Genomic DNA, 17,419 nt, shown 5'->3' with positions numbered 1-17,419 from the left:
TATTGGTTTATATTTGTGGTGCAGTCAATATTGCTGACTGTCATAGAGAAATCAGGAATAGGGTGCAATAACTGCACAAAGCAGCACCTTCTTGACCATCAGACCCTCTTTGATGGTCAAAGAATTTTCCCCTTTTTGCAAGTGAAAAAACAAGGCACATACTAACTCGGATGGTTCCCCCAAGACAAATGCAGTAAGAGCAAGCCTTGTACTATTACTAGTCTCTTGACTCTCTCCTTTGTGTCTTTTTTCACAAGATCAGCCTTCCTATCTCTGGAACGGAGAGCAGCCCAAGTGGATCATACACCTGAACTTATTTGTGTTCTCAGCCAGAGCCACAGCGAAGCGGGGTGGGATGCATGGCAAGTCCAACACCGCGGGCACATGTATCCAGCCCTGCATGTGGAACTGCTCGTTCGGTTTATTACCAGGAGTGTGGGCAATGAAATGAGCTTGGCTTGAAAGTCCTGGATCACCTCCCACAGACAGTTGCGTCCCTGTGCTGACTGCTAAAAGGATCCCGAAACGATGCTTTGAGAACCACGGTCAAAGCCGTTTATGACTGAGGCCTCGCAGGCTCGCTGGTGGCTGCTGAAGCAGCAGGAATCTGCCACTGTAGTCACCGCTGGCTGAGATGGAGCTGCCTGGTGGGAGAGACGAGTTTCCCACCGAAAGAGCAGCCAGCCTGCCGAAAACCTGGCCTCGGAGCTCCACCTAGAGGTCCTCACGGGTGAGGTTTGAGGGCTCCTCACCCCCTGGCAGCCTTTGGCAAAAATTTATGTAATTCCCAGTTGAACGGCGCTGCCTGACTCTGCCCTTACCCCTCAGAGGAAAAAGCTTTTCCTTTTTCTATAACTATAAAGTTTATAAAACTTTAAAAACGACTGATGCCTACAAGTTACCACAAGATTTCATTAGAGATCATCAGAAAATGCCTGCTGAAACAACATTCATTCTGCTAAGCTGAACAGCCTCATGCCCAGAAAAAGAGGTGACCTTTCTCTCTTGTTGAACGTCTCCACTTCCCTTCTCTCATGGCATATGGTACAACTTTGGCACGCCTCCGTAAATGCTCACAGAAGCAAACCCACAGAGTTACAATGGACCTAGCACTAGACAAACTTCTACCTGCTAGGGGACACGTACCCTTTTTTTCTCACCCGACACACAAAGTTCTGCCACAGAGACAATGCCAAATGGAGGAGGACAGCTGGGAACTCCCGCACAAGTCAGCTGTGCCCTGTGAGCAGGAAACAGGCTACAGGCTGCCTCAAGTCCATGTAACACGGTGCTGACGTGCTGCAAATGGCATGGGCTGTGGAGTCTCCGTATCTATGGACAGGGTCCAAACGCTGGCCACACCGCCGAGACTGGCCAGCAACAAGAATATAAACATTCAGTGATTGAAAATTAGGGAACAAGCACATGATATCCCATATAAATAACTACTTGCACCAGTGCTATTAATATGACCACTTTAAGAATCACAATAGATTACTCTGGTCGTTAAAACTGAACATGAAGAAAAAAAATGGAAAAACTTGAATTCTTATTTTTATCTGGAGAGAAGGCAAACCCAAAATGTAAAGCACAACAGAAAGCGTTATGTGCATACAGACATGTCGCTTCTCTGGGACCACCAAGCTTTTTATTGATATGTTTACAAGAATTGACTAGCCAAACATGGATTATTTCATGCAGTGAGGTTGCTGTGGTGTAGGGAGAGAGAGCGAGTAAGAGCAGTGGTACTTTCAACAGAATTTACTTGTATGCTGAAAGGAGTTACAGGTAATGATGGAGATACATGTTAATAAAACCCAGAAGGTGATACAGTGTCCAATGGAGAAACAAGATTCACTTAGAACACTGTGTTGGAAGCTAATCTTAAAATGTTTTAAGGCAATACCTTCTACAACTATTTAGATGAAGCTGGATAAGGTAATAAATATCAACATAACAAATACTTCTGGGATTCTATTCTTCCTTGTTCTTGTACTTCCCAGTTTAAGAGTCTGAAATAAATGTCAAATCAAAGAATTCCAAAAGAAAAACATTTTTGTAAGATCAAGATCTATAATAACAAGCTCACTCCAAGACTGCCATCTGTTTTCAGTCACTTTAATGTGCCTGTGATATCACTGTCACTAAAACACTGTAGGGTTTTGCCAAATATGTGCCGCCTTAAATTGAATAACTTCCGTATGCATTTCTAGTGGAAATGAATGAGTATCATAGCAACTAGAAAAGATATCAAGTGTTGGAAAATGTTTAGACAGGTAAGGCAACGTAGCAATAAAAGCTCTTATGAGATTGTGTCTGTAGCTGGATACTTACAGTTAACATGGCAAACATTAGCTGGCAGACATTAAAAGCATGCCTCCAGTTGTGATACAAAACCATTCGATAATTCTTCCTAACCGTCAAAAGCCACCTACACAGCGTCTGAAATGAAAAGTACAAATTGTATCAGGGCTACTAAATGTGTACAAATGGACAGAGCAGTGCCAAGGCAAAAGCAGCAGATATCTGTGAAGCGCAGATGGTTACCTCGTAGTCAATTTTAAATTTCTGAACCATTCCAAGTTCCATGAACATCCGCAGGGCTGCAGTAATCATGGCATCTACATCAAGTGAGAAGTCATCAAAATGGATATCATCAATGCCAAGCTCCGACACCAGAGGGATGTTTGCTGCCTGAAAATGCCAAAGGGAAAGGGAAACTTCTGATTCAAAACTTTGGTCTTTTTTTCTGTGTCACTCTTACAAGAAACCATCCACACATCAGTTCTGACCTGCCAATACATCCCCTGCTTGATGTGAATGCCGAGCAATAAAAGTCTTCATCTGAGAAATATAACCACATCAAGCTAACAGAGCAGGGAAACAGTGGGAAGAACAACCTGGTACGAGCAGGAAATATGCTCACCATCCCAACTGGAGCCTGTATGTAGACTTTAGACTGTGAGAGCTGACCACTTTACAACTACTGCAGTAACACAATATATTCTGATGCAAATTACAATGCTGTAATGCAAGAAACATCTGGACAGCCAGCATCTGGGAATTTTAATTGCTACCATTCAGAAATGCAAAGTAAATATACTGCTCTACAGAATTTCTTCATCCAAATGTCTTTACATTCATAAGCATACAAGTACCCTTTGCTTTACACTGTTCACTACACATTCATAGAACCAAAAAAAGAGTAATACAAGAAATGTCCAGCAGAAGTACTTTTCAAAGTAAAAGAAAAATAATTTTCAACACGCTGATTACATAGTAAGTCAATGAAAAACAGCAAAAGCCTTACATTTTGCTTTGTCCGTGTAACAGCAGACTTTTGTTCTGTTTGTAAGAAAGGAATGAGCTTTCCATGCACACAAAAACATAGGAATGAGTGTGCAGGACTGGCTAATGCACACAGTTGCGCACACAGATATGTTGTGGCTGGCCCAGTGGCAGCACCTGTGGGAGCCAGCCGGAGGTGCTGACAACCCTCACCAGCTTGTCTGCCCTTCCTTACACCCCTTTGGACTTGCCACTCATCTCCCTAGAGAGGGCAGGTGGAGGAGGCTGCATTTGCTGAAGGAGCATCTGTTCCCTGTCTCCCACAGCAAGAAGGCAACAGGTCAGGTAGAAGCCTCACAAAGGGGCTGGATCCAGCCCACAGGCCATGAGCTGAACCACACTGAATCGGTTAAAATCTCATGGACTCAGCTGGTGTGGTACATCCAGCTACTCACTTGCATAAAATACCAATTTGTTCATGCAACTGTAAGTTCACTTTCACAGTTACAGCTTCTATGTGACCACCGTATGGTTTAGTTTTTGAAAACTTGTGTTTTGAAATATTGCACCCTAACTACAACAAGTTACTGACATGTAAAAAGCTTTTTCTGGCCAAAGGGAAAGTGCCACCTCGATAATTACTTCATGCAGAGATTAAGCTGGTTTAGCTATACCATCCACGTAAGAGAAGATGGTGTAAACCTGCCATAAAATAGTATTAACATTGCAGTGTTAACTTATTACCTAGGTAGAAGAAAAGCCTTTTCAGTTCAGCACCCAGTAAAGCATGCCAATACCACAAAAACTCATGGCGTTATGCCACTGATGTTAACTGACATAGAAAATACAACAAACCCATCAAGTCAAGTGTCATCTCAGGACACAGCTGAAGAAGCTCTGGAGCATGCAGGCAGAGATGTGAGCTCTGTTAACTGCATACTTACTTTGTCTGCTAGCATACTCATCCAGGTTGAATCAACTCAGCGGGGTTTTTTTGATAATTACTGAAACACTTTAAATACTTCTAGATGATCCCAACCTTAACATCCTTTAAGATCTGTCTGAAAAGCTATATATTTACTTCTGAGGTAAAGAAAGAAAGAAAATACGGTTAGGTGTGAAACAGGAATGCTGGCCCAGAGACTGTGCTGTCCAGACCTTCAGCAGTCTTACAAAAATTGTGACTTTTTTATCATTCAGCTAATCTTCAGAGCTTTGGGGGATACTCAAGATGCATACTAATATTTAGTCCATGAATACACTCATTGCATAGTAAATGCACTCTTTATAAAATGTCTCTGAAGGAGGAAACACATTTGTTCATCTTACTCGTTTGTTCCTTAGAGAGAAGTTTAAATAACAAAGATGCTGAAACAGAAGCACTTGATTGTAAATAGACTTACTTGAAATTGTTTTATCGAAACTATCTTTACAAACCTACTGCTACATTTTCATTAACTTTGAAGTGAGCTCTGATTAAAATTTTCACTTTTTTTGTCCTCTTAAAGGAAAAACAGGTATTTTCCTTGCTATTTTTTACTGGAAACAAGCACTTTTACCAGCCTGTTACAATTCAAGGGAGAACACTTGAAGCAGTTGCTCAACTACAATTGTTTTTCCCTTTGTCAAACAGTGGAGAAATAACAACATATTCCAAATCTATTACAAACTGAATAACAGGATATTAACAAAGCAAGTCAAAACCAATTTCTTCCCATGTCAGTCTGAAACTTTTAAATATTTATGAGGTTTTACATTCCTAAATTTAACAGGAGTGCCATAATCCAAAATAACTGCTGAATTAATAGCCAGGAGATAACATTTGTATAAAAGAACCATTTGCTTTACAACAGCAATAAAGGAAACAACAGAATTATGAGTGTTGAGACTAATTTGAATAATGTTAAAAAAATGATATGTTGTGGGGCTGCAGCAATATTCTGGCTGCACCTGGCATTGTCTGTCCTCAGCTTCTTGTACTGGAAATGCAGCAGTCCAGGGTTTATAGGAGAGCAGTCATTAAAACTTCATTTTTTTAATTACAAAGATATAAAAAATATTCATAATACAGAATATTAAAACATACCCATCCTTGAAATTTTGCTGCACTGCAGGACAAATTCCAGTAGATTTCTTAAAATAAACAGCAATAACAACACTCTCTTCCAGGAAAACAGAGGGGATGAAAGTACCAAGACAATAAGAGGAAGGGGCAGGCAATTAAAATTCAAGTTACAGTGAAATTATTTTTTAAAGCACCCCAGTGATTTAGAATCACCTAAAAGGCTTGCTTCCTTTTGAACAATTTGAAGTTCAATTTCCCCTTTCTAAAAACAATTAAGAACATTATACTCTGAAGTCTTTTTACCTTGTAGACCAAGCAACTTCAACGTTCTTCATCCTTGAGAAAAATTCACATGACTCTTCTGTAAGCTTGTGGTAAATTAAAGCCAGACATGCCTCCTCTGGTCACATGTCCATACCCCCTGGTACTAAAGCAAAAATTTGTCTTGAAAGGAACCACGAACACAAGTTGGGCTTAACACACGGAAGGCAACTGGTCTTGCCTAATAAAGTACAAAGTCAGCAGTTACCAGACTAGGAAACTATCCCCACTTGTAGGCAGCTTGAAAAGGAGACTGTCATGTACCCAAATGAGAGCATAAAGACAAGGTCTGTGGCTAGTCCCTACTCAGATGGGCATGGGATGGGCTGGGATGGATAGAGGAAGGAGGAAAAGCGCCTTTGTACTCAATTCGGGATTGGACACGGATTCTCCTTTCCTCATAGCTCTTTGCTATCACGTAAGTTGCTTCACAGCCTGCTTGATACGTGTGAACAGCTAGGAGACAAGTGACTGGTTGAGCCTTACCTTACATCAGCCATCGCCACAGGGCCACATGTCACTAATGACCATCATACTTCCAAATACATGGAACGCCAAAGTGGCTTCTACCAACAATAAAGTCCCAGTTCTGGCCACTATAAAAGACAGCCCACGGGAATAGAAAAGTAATGTTTCTGGTTCAGTATTAATAAGCTTTTGGGCTGCTGTGGATAAAGAAAACCTAAGAAGGAAAACTTAAGGAAATGAAAGAGTCAAAGTTTTAGGGAAACTTTGAAAGGCTAAACACTTGAAATAAAAACTACTATTTAATGCTTACACCTTAGTGCTGCTGAAGACAATTATTTTATACAGTTTTAAAAGTATGTATAAAACATACAATGTATAAAATAGTTTCTTTACATTGTTAGCGTGCAACTAGATAACAAGATAAGTATTCGTTCATACTCGTTTTTTCTTCTGTGCGCTATGTGTTCATGTGTAAATATATGACAGAAAAATGCAGTATAATATGCACTCACGTATACACAGAGCATTTTACAACATTCTCACTGTAAGGGCTGAACGAAGTGATCGCAATCAATCAACACAAGCAAAAAGGGAGACTTCTGCTGCTCTTACTGAACATATTTCCTGAATGAGAGACAGGTTTTACTTTCAGCTTGGTTAATGTTACTGCAAATTACTTTCCTCTTAATCCCACTTTCAGTTTCTGTTATATACCACACTATAATGGCCAATACTGCTACTGAGAAAACATGCAAAGCATACCATCAAATGCCCTTTTACAAATTAACTTTAAACCAGTTTATAGTTATAAATAGTACAAGAATGATGCCTTAGAGATGGGTGAAAGGAAAGGGGGCAAGATTCCTGTCCTGAATAACTTTTAGGTGTGATGGCTTGTATAAGCTCATGATAGGTGTCTTGCTATTTTAGGATCTGGAAACATATCACCAGTCCTTCCAAACAGGGAAAAAAACTTTATGGATTTCCCTAACGATCCACACAGTTTTACAAACTAAACTTCCTGCGTGAGTTAGAAGTCTAGTTTTCAGTATATGAAAGCTATACTAAGCTAAAGTCTTCTTGTTCCAGCTAGTCAGATGTACTGCCAGTGGAGACCAGCAGATAGGTCACATGCTGCCAGCATAAGAAATGGTCAGAGGGAGAAAACTCCTTATGTAAGGAAAAACTGTATCATGCCAGGAACAAATATGAAATAGCACTCTGGATATTTAATAATCTCCTATAGCAGAATTTGGTTGAGACAGTCTGGGTCAGTGGTGGAGAGCGGGCAATTTCAAGGTGATGATTACATTTTGTCTCACCTTGCCATAATGCCCTTATTGCATCCTTATTTCCTACAAATTGGCACACAGTGATAGGCAGCTTAAGGAGTTTCTTAAACAGAAGATCCTTACAGCTCAAGGGTCTGATTGCAACAACTTCATTCAGTATTACACGTTATATGAAAACAAAATTTTTGATCCCATTTGATACTAAGAACACTGGACAAAAATATCATTCCACAGATTGACAGTGAAGGTTTACTGAATGATTTTGTACTAACTCTTCTAATAGCATATTCTTTGTGATCTTCTATATCCGTATTTGATAATGTGATAAAATCAGATATAAGGAAACTGACAAGTTCTTCAGAAAGCATTCTTTCTCCTTGTCAAATGTTCACTACCATGGAAGCTGTCCAGCCAAACACAGAAAACACTGGACTGAAATCCTACTTTGGCTGTGTCAGCTTAAACTCTGTGCTTCAGTTGTACTACCTGTGTGGATAAGACATCGGTGCTTATTATGCAAGGAAAGAATTTTGAAACCTACCAATATGTATATTAGTATGGCTTTGTTGAAAAAAATAGCACATTCTGCCATTTGATATGTTCAGCTTTTTTCCCATGTGATATCAGAACTATTCTGTAACAGTAACTTCCACTACTGAATATGTCCACTTTTGATATAGCCCTATGGACAATGACATGTGGAATGGTTAGCAAGGGTTCCTAATCAGAAAATAGTGCCAGACTGATGGAAAAAAAGTAACAAGAAACTTGAATATATATAACACATATAAAGATATCCCATAAAATATATGTTCCAAGGTAGCAAAAGAATGGCAAAACAATATGGTATGCCTCTTAACTCCTAGGGGCACTGTTTGAGTCAGGAGTACATGTACTATTTCAATAGCAGGTCAGGATCTGACCTCACTTATACTTTATAGTGAAACTGGAGCTTCAGTGACATACGCCAAAAAGTAAGACTCCCCCTTCAAGTATCTCCTCACCTAGAATCTCTCTCAGAAGATTAGGAACGGGAAAACCTTAAAGGCTGATCATCAAAACCTGCACAGAAAGCATCAAAGAGGAGAATATTTAAATGTGATGCCTTCTTTATCTCTCACTTAATCTTCTATCAAGCTATATTGGAGACAATATTTTCTGATGGCAAAGATTTTTATTTGTAAAGGGTTCTTTTCATGTATAAAGGCCTCTAAAATACTTGCTTATATTTATAGCTGCAGGCATCTTTTGAAATGTATCTTTATAGTCAGTTATTAGCAGTAGCGGACAAATTTTGCACTTCTTCATAGCCATGGAAGACCAAAGCCTGTTAAGTTCCAGTCTGACACATTTCTTACTTTCTCCAAAGGAGAAAGAATCAAATGTTTCAGCTCAGGGATGTTTTAAAGCCCAGAGCAACCCGGCTTTTAAAGGCCTCCATCTGTTACTGCAGACTGCAGATGGCATCTCTCTGCCCTTCACAATGCTGAGTTAGCACCCCTTTTCCAATGACCAACCGCAGCAGAAGCAGGACAGCGACATTTAAAGGGAATTTTATAATATTTACAGGAAAGGGGAGCTGGTGTGGAAGACATTTAAAGTGTGCACATGTATTCTCCTCTGGATTTTGATTCCAATGATTTTTTAACATGATTATCACAGTAGTATTACTGCTGCCTTCAGGAGTGAAATCATGCAGCATCACAGAATCATTTAGGTTGGAGAGGAGCTCTTGAGACCAGCCAGTCCAATGTCCCTGCTCAAGCAGGTCAAAAAAGTCCCAACTTTATTTGCCCTTCAACAACTTTCACCAAATTCCAACTCTCTGAATGAGGTCACTGTATGAAGGGATACTCAAATAACCACAACCAGAGACTGGAATGAGATAGGAGTAGGCCTTTAGACTCATCTGAAGGCAGCTGGATGAAAACATGACATAAGGAGACCTCACACTGCCATATAAACATGCTTTGCCACCATCAGATCAGTCAGTCTCCCTGCTTCTGTGTGCCAGACTCTGTGAATGTTTTATCCAACAACTGCTCAGATATAAAAGAGATCAACAGTCCCTGTAATAGGATTTATGTATTTTAAACCTCTTCAGAGCAACCCAACAGATAAGCAGAGGGTTACAATTCTGAAAGCAAATGCCCAAACTCCCACAGTAGGTGTCTAAGCCCTTTTCTGGGAAAGGTCATTCATTATTTTAGTCAAAGTTTTACATCTGTAAACTGAGAATAATGCTGTTCTTGCATCCAGTTTCAAAATCTGCAGCTGAAGCACGTATATATGGTGCATACTGCTTCATTCTCTACTGGCAAATTAACAATGTAACATGCAATTTAGACATGAAATGTGGAACAAAGAAAGTTGCATTTAGTCTTGTTTCAAAAGAGTTATATTTGGTTTGACCATTTACCAAACATAATTAGTGCTTAGCATGAATACTGGTATTTGCTTTAATTAAAAGAGAAACTTCACAGCATTAAGAAAGCTATTTATTCTGTTTCTTCTATTAGAAGAAAAGTAGCCATTAAGCAATATATCACTATCAAACATAGCATTTAGGAAATTTTTTTAATTGTCATGCACTGTAGGCTTAGGACAACAATATGGTATTTACTTTCTGCTTTTGATATAAAACTATATGTGCTTGAGGAAACGATTTGTCTTATTATAATTTTATTTTTAAAAGGACAAGTGAAGATATGTCATTACAGCATTACACATGCCATTTCCAAAGGTAAGCCCAGAATTATCGCTAAAAAGCTAGAAGTATTTTGAATGTTTCTGATCAGTCAACCAGTCCTGCCTGAACATACCACTTTCCGAAACTGGGACCCATCAAAAGGAATAATAAATTTCAGAGATAAAAGTATTACTTTTAAATTTTTGTTACAAACTATAATAGAAAAGACACAAAATACATTATTCATGTTTCTAAAAATCAATCCTTGATGTTAAAGTTGTTTCCTAGTACACAGAAACGAAATATATGGCAGCCTATAAAAGGAACAAGAAATTTCTATTTTAAAAGAAGAGAGACATAAAATAAAAACAATTAATGGTCTGAGCATCTATTATTCTTAAGGCCAAAGTCCATAACCACAGCAGCCTAGGACTGGGATTTTACAGGGCATGCACATTCAACACAATGATCTCCCGAGGCGTGCAGGGGAGTGTTCACGTCCTTTTGGCTTATGGTGATTAGGAAATAACCAGTGTGTCACATACTACAGGCTAGCAACTGTCAACTTTTTATGACCATTGGTGCAGATGAGAAGCTCATACAAAAGAGTCTATTCAGTCTCCGTCCCAGAATTTTAAACAAACACAGGCAGCAAACCTAGGGCAAGTATTTCTCTGTGATACAAAAGTGTCAGGCATGAAGGCTGCCATTTCCCACAACAGCCTTACTTGGTTTTGGTAGGCAGAGAGTCAGCTCTGTTGCTCCCATGAAGAGCAGAATAGGTAATGCAGACTGACCCCCTCATGCTTATAAATTTGGGAGGGCAAGGGAAAAGGGATACAAGGTAGCCTTCTCCTCACAAGACTGTGTAGGAAGGGGAGGGAAGGCTCTAGCTGCTTCCTTGAAGACTGAGAAGAGGGAAAATCTGACTAAGGGTGGAAGGAACAGGGTCAGGGTTCTTCTCACAGAGGACGTGACATGAAGGCACAGGAAAGAACTGGCTCTTTTGGGGGCGAACAGCCCAAATTGTAGCCTGCAATTCTCAGCTGGACACATAGTGCGAGAAAGCGCATGAGAGAAAGAAATGAAAGCGTTGCCAAGAACAAACACTAAAAAAACCCCACCAAAACCAAACCAATAAAACCTCAAAACCCCCACCAGTGCCACAATAGCATATACACTGGCATTACACTATTTTTTCCATCCCAGCGTACTCCAGCAGCACTCACTGCACCCAAGCCAATCTGCAGGACCACTGGTCGCATGCCACCGTGGGGCCGTGGCAGTGCTGCAGGAGTGCCCAGCAATGGCACTGGACGGTGTTCCTGCTGGCCACCAAAATTGCCTTTCCGAGCACCTGTGACAGATCAGGCTGGCAGTACAGTGACTGGTGGTCAAAGTTATGCAAATATATGAGTGGGCTACTGCTCCACTGGGGAGAAAGTCCTATTTCAGATCTGCTAGACTGACAGCTAGAGCAAAATATTGTCAGGTAGACAATAAATAATATTGAAAACACCTTCAAATTTATAACACACATTTACAGAAATACTACAGAGAACATTGCAGTGATTGTCCTTAAAATATGTTTTATCTCTGTCTTTTTCTCCTTAGTTTTTGTCAAGTTCTGACTGCAGGTGTCAAAGAAATCCACCCATCATTTTCTGAATCCATAAATCACTCCTTAGGAGCACTCAGGACTGCCCCAAAGAGCATTCTCCAAAAAAACACTAGAGCTTCATTTTGCTACAGTTTAACAAGTCAAGAGGGTTATCCTGTGTGAGGCTTCTGCAGGGCAGACTGTGAATAGAGCCCAACTCTTCTCCCTGTAGCAGAAGGTACAACCTCCACAGCACCCTTCATCCCACAAAGTACACCAGCAGAGAAAGCCTGAACACCCAGTCTGCACAGCAGCACAGAGCTCTAGTTCACACACAACTCACAGCCTAATCACCACATGTTTTCTGAGGAAAAAATAAAATATACAGATCCTGCTCTTTCAACAAAATCAAATAACAGGCACTTAAATCTTATATTTATTTAGTTCTTTACTTACTTCCTATGTATTACTAGCTTTATAGATTTTCTTTAAATAAAAGTTGCTTTCATCTATCACTACTTTAAGGTGAAAGGCTTGTTTCTTGTCATTCATAAGGTTCTTAATGAAGGTCTTACAATACACATTAACTGGCCCCTATGAAAATGCCCTTATGATATTTGACTGATATAACTGTTCCTTTTCTCCTAGACACCTTGCATCTGCCAAATTAATTTTTTGACTATAACCTTATAGTCCTATAACCTGTAACCTTAACCTATGTTTGGTGCTGCGGAGGGGCTGCAGCATCAGCCGAGGAGGTATGAATCTCAGCAAAGAGGCCTGTCTGCATGACTCCGTTTTAGGGACACTGAGGATTGCCCACGCCCGGCACAAAGCCGTGAGGTGCACAAACAGCTCAGCCACTGCTGACTCAAGCAGAGAGACAAGTTAACGTGCAGACAAGTGAGAAATGAGCCAGGCAAGGAGCCGGATTTGGGACCTGACTGGGGCCACATCGCTGTGCCACAGCACCCAGCTCATCAAGGTCTTCCCCCGGTCGCTGCTGTGCCACCCTGGGGCAGGCACTGCCCACAGACCAGGTCCTGCCACAACTTGCCGCGGAACTGCTGATTATGCCACTTACAACCTTTCCCCACCACCTCCCACAGCAACGGGTCTCCTTCAGGGAAAGTACAGATAAACTGATGCCAGGTGTCTACTTCTGTTAACAGTAGAGTTGATGAAGGCCATAAATAGAAATAATTTTTTGTTGTTTTGGGGGGGTGTTGTTTGTGTGCCCATAAACTTGTTGTATGCCTGGGACAAAACACATGCTGCTGCACGGCAGCACAGAAAGCAGAGTTAATTGAGTTACATTTAAGCGCAGCAAACAGGATGCTGTATGCACAGGGGGATGACAAAAGCACTGGAAAACACTGGTATCTGATGTTCTCAGCTTTTTTGTGTGCGTTCAGAGCTGGGTGTAGCTTGTTGCAAAGCACAAGATGACAGAACACTTCACAGAAATGGCCTCATAAAATATTCAGTTTCCTGTTTTTGCCTTAGGTACAATCTGCACATTTTCCATACAGTTGCAGCAAGAAAAGAGAAATGCTAGAGTCTATTTCTCATACATTTAAAGTGTTTACACTTTAAATTTGAAAGACTAAAAATGCAGAACTACTGACATAATTTCTGTCAGAAAGTACATTTACTCTGCCTGGGATTTTGCCCAGGCTAAACCAAGAGACTTTTGACACTAAAACAATAGAGGAATCCCCCCCAGGCAGACAATGAAACAGTGTAATAAATAACCCAGAGAAGGTTGTAATTGCAAATATTTTTCACATAATATATGCTAGACATAGTTTTGCTTGTATGACACAAGCCTATACACCCCAAACATGAATTGATCTAGAAAACAAGTGTGCATCCATGTAATTTTTTCCTTCAAATAATTCCAGAGCCTAAGTTAATACTGCACAGGAGCACAGTCACTCTCACACTCATGTGTGGGAAGAGGTCTTTCAGCATAGCTGCGCTCTTACCAGCTGATGGAGGAATGCAAAAAACCCCAATTGCTGGATATGAGACTGTGGATGTAACATGGCTGAACCTGTGAAGATATCTCTCCCGAGCCTCTCGGTGACTCATACAAGAAGGACATGCTGCTAACATATTCTATTACATGCACACACACAAACATTACGATAGTGTGAAATTGCACTGGTATTACCTTTTTCAGGATTTTACAGTTTAACAGAAATGCTGCTAGGCGATCAGCCTTAAAGTGGAGCAAGGATGGCACCCAGTGGCCAAACATATTCATCTCAGAAAAATGTTTCTCATCTATTTCCCATTCTTCATTTTCTAGAGTTTTAATTATAAAAAGGTTCTAGCTCTAATATAAACTTGTTGGCAACATCAAAAGCCTTTAAAGGACACTGCCTTCTTCCTTTGGGGGACATTTATGTTTCCTTTTGTAAAACATTTTGTAAAAAAGAAAGCCTATAGAAATACTGCCATTAATAATTTAAAATCAATACCAGTAAACATTTATGACAAACAACTGTTTGCAGCCAGAACACGGTATAGAGGCAGAAGTAAACAAAGAAAAGTATTTTTTCTTTTTGTAGGGTATATGCTAGGGAAAACAAAATATTTTTTTCCTGGTTTTAAGATCAGTACAACTACTCAGGAACTTGATTAATTTTAAAATTAACATTGATAATATTAATTCCAATTAGAAAATTTCTATCCAAATAAAATTTGGTGAAAAGCAACTTGATTTTTTAACCAGAAAATTCCCAGTTATAACTGTCAGTCTGCTGGGGCTACAAAAGGACTCCAAGCACAGATAAAGAATAATTTTAAATGTGAAATATTATGCCATTTTTTCTGGATTTCTTTGAAGAATTCTTTCTTCTGTAAGTTAAGGCAAACAGCACAATGGTCTTCCTGGGCCAGTCTGGGAATGCAGGTCTCAGAATAGTGAGCTGTCACATACAGGGCTAGCCCCAGGGATGTCTATCAGCCGCATGGGGAATAATTTGCTCCTTATTGATTCCAAAAGAACCATGATAAACCCACAGTGAAGAACTTCTAAAGTACCACCATTCACTGAAGTACCCCAATTTTTTAAATTATTCTGGTCCAATATAAGTGCACAAGTCTTTGCTAGATAGATTTTTCTTCCTGTTTGAAAACCTTTCCAAATATAAATTCCCAAGTCTGTCACTGACTGAAGCATACTACTTTATCATTTGACAAGCGTTGATTATTTTTTAAATCATTTATCAGATATTCCTCAGGCTTGCATGACATTTTAAATGTATTCTATACCTTATCAGTTTTCGCATGGTCGTTGGCTAAATGGTGTAACAATGTTGAACTATCTTTATTCCTTGATGCTTTCTAGCTGACAAGAGATTCTTGTGGAGTATGATGACCGATCAGATTGAAGGACAGAAAAAAGGTCTGTTGGACAATAAATCATTTTACCTTCACTTGTGAGTAATACTACATCCCCAACAATTGCTATTTTTAATTTGTTTTCCTAAACATTCTCAAGTCCTGGGGCAATTGTGGTTTTGGATATGAAAACAGATGCAAGAAATGCAAAATTCCCTATGTAAATAACAAAACACAGTATTAAAAAGCAGCAAAGTAGCAGCACACATTTTTTAGTATGGGTAAATTAATAACGATAAGTGTTTTATTACTCCTCTGCTGAAAATTTCTGTTGTTGAAGTACCACTGTATTAGTGTGTATAATTACTAAGAAACTGAAAAACAGCCAGTAAGTATTAAAGGCGATAAGTCAGTAATATTTTAAACTACTTAGAATGGTTTTTTTAGTACTGTAAAAGAAAATTAGAGTATAGCAGAAATTCTTAGAATTATTTTCTGAATCATCTGAGATCTATTTCAGCTTTACAGAAGCAGGTTTTTTAAAAAAATTAGTACAAAGACCAGTTTTGACGATGCATGTAATTGTAATTTTCTATTATTTTCAGTGATTGAAGTTTATTACTTGTTAAGGTATTTAACAAGAAGATTTAAGCTCTGGTCTAGTTATGAAGTAGCTGATCTTAGAAATAGTAATTTATTATTTAATATTTCTAGTGACTGTGTGTCTTTACTCTGCAGTCAGAATATCAGTGTTGATTTTTCATACTTTTTAATCCTAACCCTCAAGCTCCCTTCTTTTTAACCTACAGCATAAACGTCTTCAGGTATTATTCTGTATAGCATAAACACTGAAGAATAAATACATCTTGCCTTTGTCTATTAATAAAATCCCACAGGAAGTTCCTTATTGACATCTGCATTATGCGCTTGCCCTGACGTAATCCACAGACCAGAACCTATTCCTTGCTGAAGGAAACCTATCCCTTTTACAAATTCATTTAATGACCTGTGCTAAACTCATAAATGAACAGAAAAAATTGCCTGGGCATGAATAAATTGTGGCCTTTATCTAGCTTCCAGGCCACAGGTTTCTTTTTTTGCCTTAACTCTTTCAAATCATATATAGCTTTTCCTCAAGGGAAAAAATTTTTTAAAACAGGATTTACTTATCTCCTACGCTGCAAAATAAACTGCTTTTGTGCAGGCTTGTCATACAAATGCAACACAGTTGCATCATACAAATCTTTTGCAGTCAGAAAGCAGAAATATTGAAATCTTTCACTGTTTTAATATTCCTGCCCCCTCTGCAGAAGGGAAATGAAAACATGAAGAAGCGCCCTGCTCAGATGATATGACAAGACAAGGGCAAGGAACATGCCCAGTTAGACTACAAATATTCAAAGGTAGGCAGACAGGGTGGATGTACTCCTCATGACTGCTATAACCTCCTTTACCCCTCTATAGCCAACAAAGAGGGCTGGCTGCTTCAGGGAGCAGCTCAGTGCCTGGGCATCACCAGGTTAAAATGCTCCTTGTAAACCCTCCCTCCACAACATCCTGGAAAATTCATATTTCATCTGCCCTGGAGGGAAGGGAACATTTTACTCTGAGAGCTCCATGTTTTTACCTGGAAACAATAAATGTGGTCACTTTAGAAATACAAGAGGAATCCTTTCAGTGACCTTTTGCAACAATTTAATCTCATCTTGATCAACTACAAAGCTGGTAAATTCAAATGCTGAAATCTCAATAAAACTGAATGTTTAAATTTTTGAAAGCAAACTCAGAATTCCCATTAGCTTTTTCTATTAACTATCCCTGGAATTAGGGTAGACACTGTAGTATGACACTCATCTAGTAGGACAGCTCCAAAAGTAATTCATAAACAGATGCCTCTGACACACTGAAGTCATCCCACCTTATTATTTCTGATAAAATTCCTCATGGAAGAAATTAAAGCAAAAAAACCTCAATTTTTTCCCCCCACAAACTGTTATATTGACCTTTATATGCCTTATTCTCAATAAAACCCATCACACTGGACCAAGTTTCATGACGGTATCAATATCTGTATGAGAAGGGCTGTTGTATGAGAAGTGCACCTGAGAATCACAGGTCCCAGCACTGAGACAAGGACCTGAAGAATAGCTTAGCAGGACAATCCAGAAATGCTTCCAGGGGCAAGGGGTTAAGGAAGGAAAAGAAACAGCTCATACTAAAACAAAAAATTCAGCAAACATGGGATTTTTCATCAAACCCTGGTATCTGCAATTTCTGAGATTTATGACAGTAATGATCAAGTCAAAGCACATTTCTCTTCATTGTAAACGTAGAAGGTGTGGTCT

At 39.4% G+C, this 17,419-nt stretch overlaps 1 protein-coding gene across 1 annotated transcript in view; it reads right to left on the bottom strand.

Moving 5' to 3' along the window:
- PDE11A (phosphodiesterase 11A) overlaps positions 1-17,419 on the bottom strand; it is a 140,970-nt gene that overhangs the window by 35,038 nt on the left and 88,513 nt on the right. Inside the window, exons 11-12 of the mRNA XM_075029295.1 lie at positions 2,548-2,694; positions 2,335-2,442 (exon numbers count right to left, since the gene is read on the bottom strand). Of these exons, the coding sequence (XP_074885396.1) occupies positions 2,335-2,442; positions 2,548-2,694 (255 nt within the window). The remainder of the gene's footprint in view (positions 1-2,334; positions 2,443-2,547; positions 2,695-17,419) is intronic.

This window comes from Buteo buteo, chromosome 5 (assembly GCF_964188355.1).
Source record: "Buteo buteo chromosome 5, bButBut1.hap1.1, whole genome shotgun sequence".
Lineage (NCBI taxonomy): Eukaryota > Metazoa > Chordata > Aves > Accipitriformes > Accipitridae > Buteo > Buteo buteo.
The sequence above is the reverse complement of the archived record's forward strand: the minus strand, read 5'-3'. Positions and strand labels throughout refer to the sequence as shown.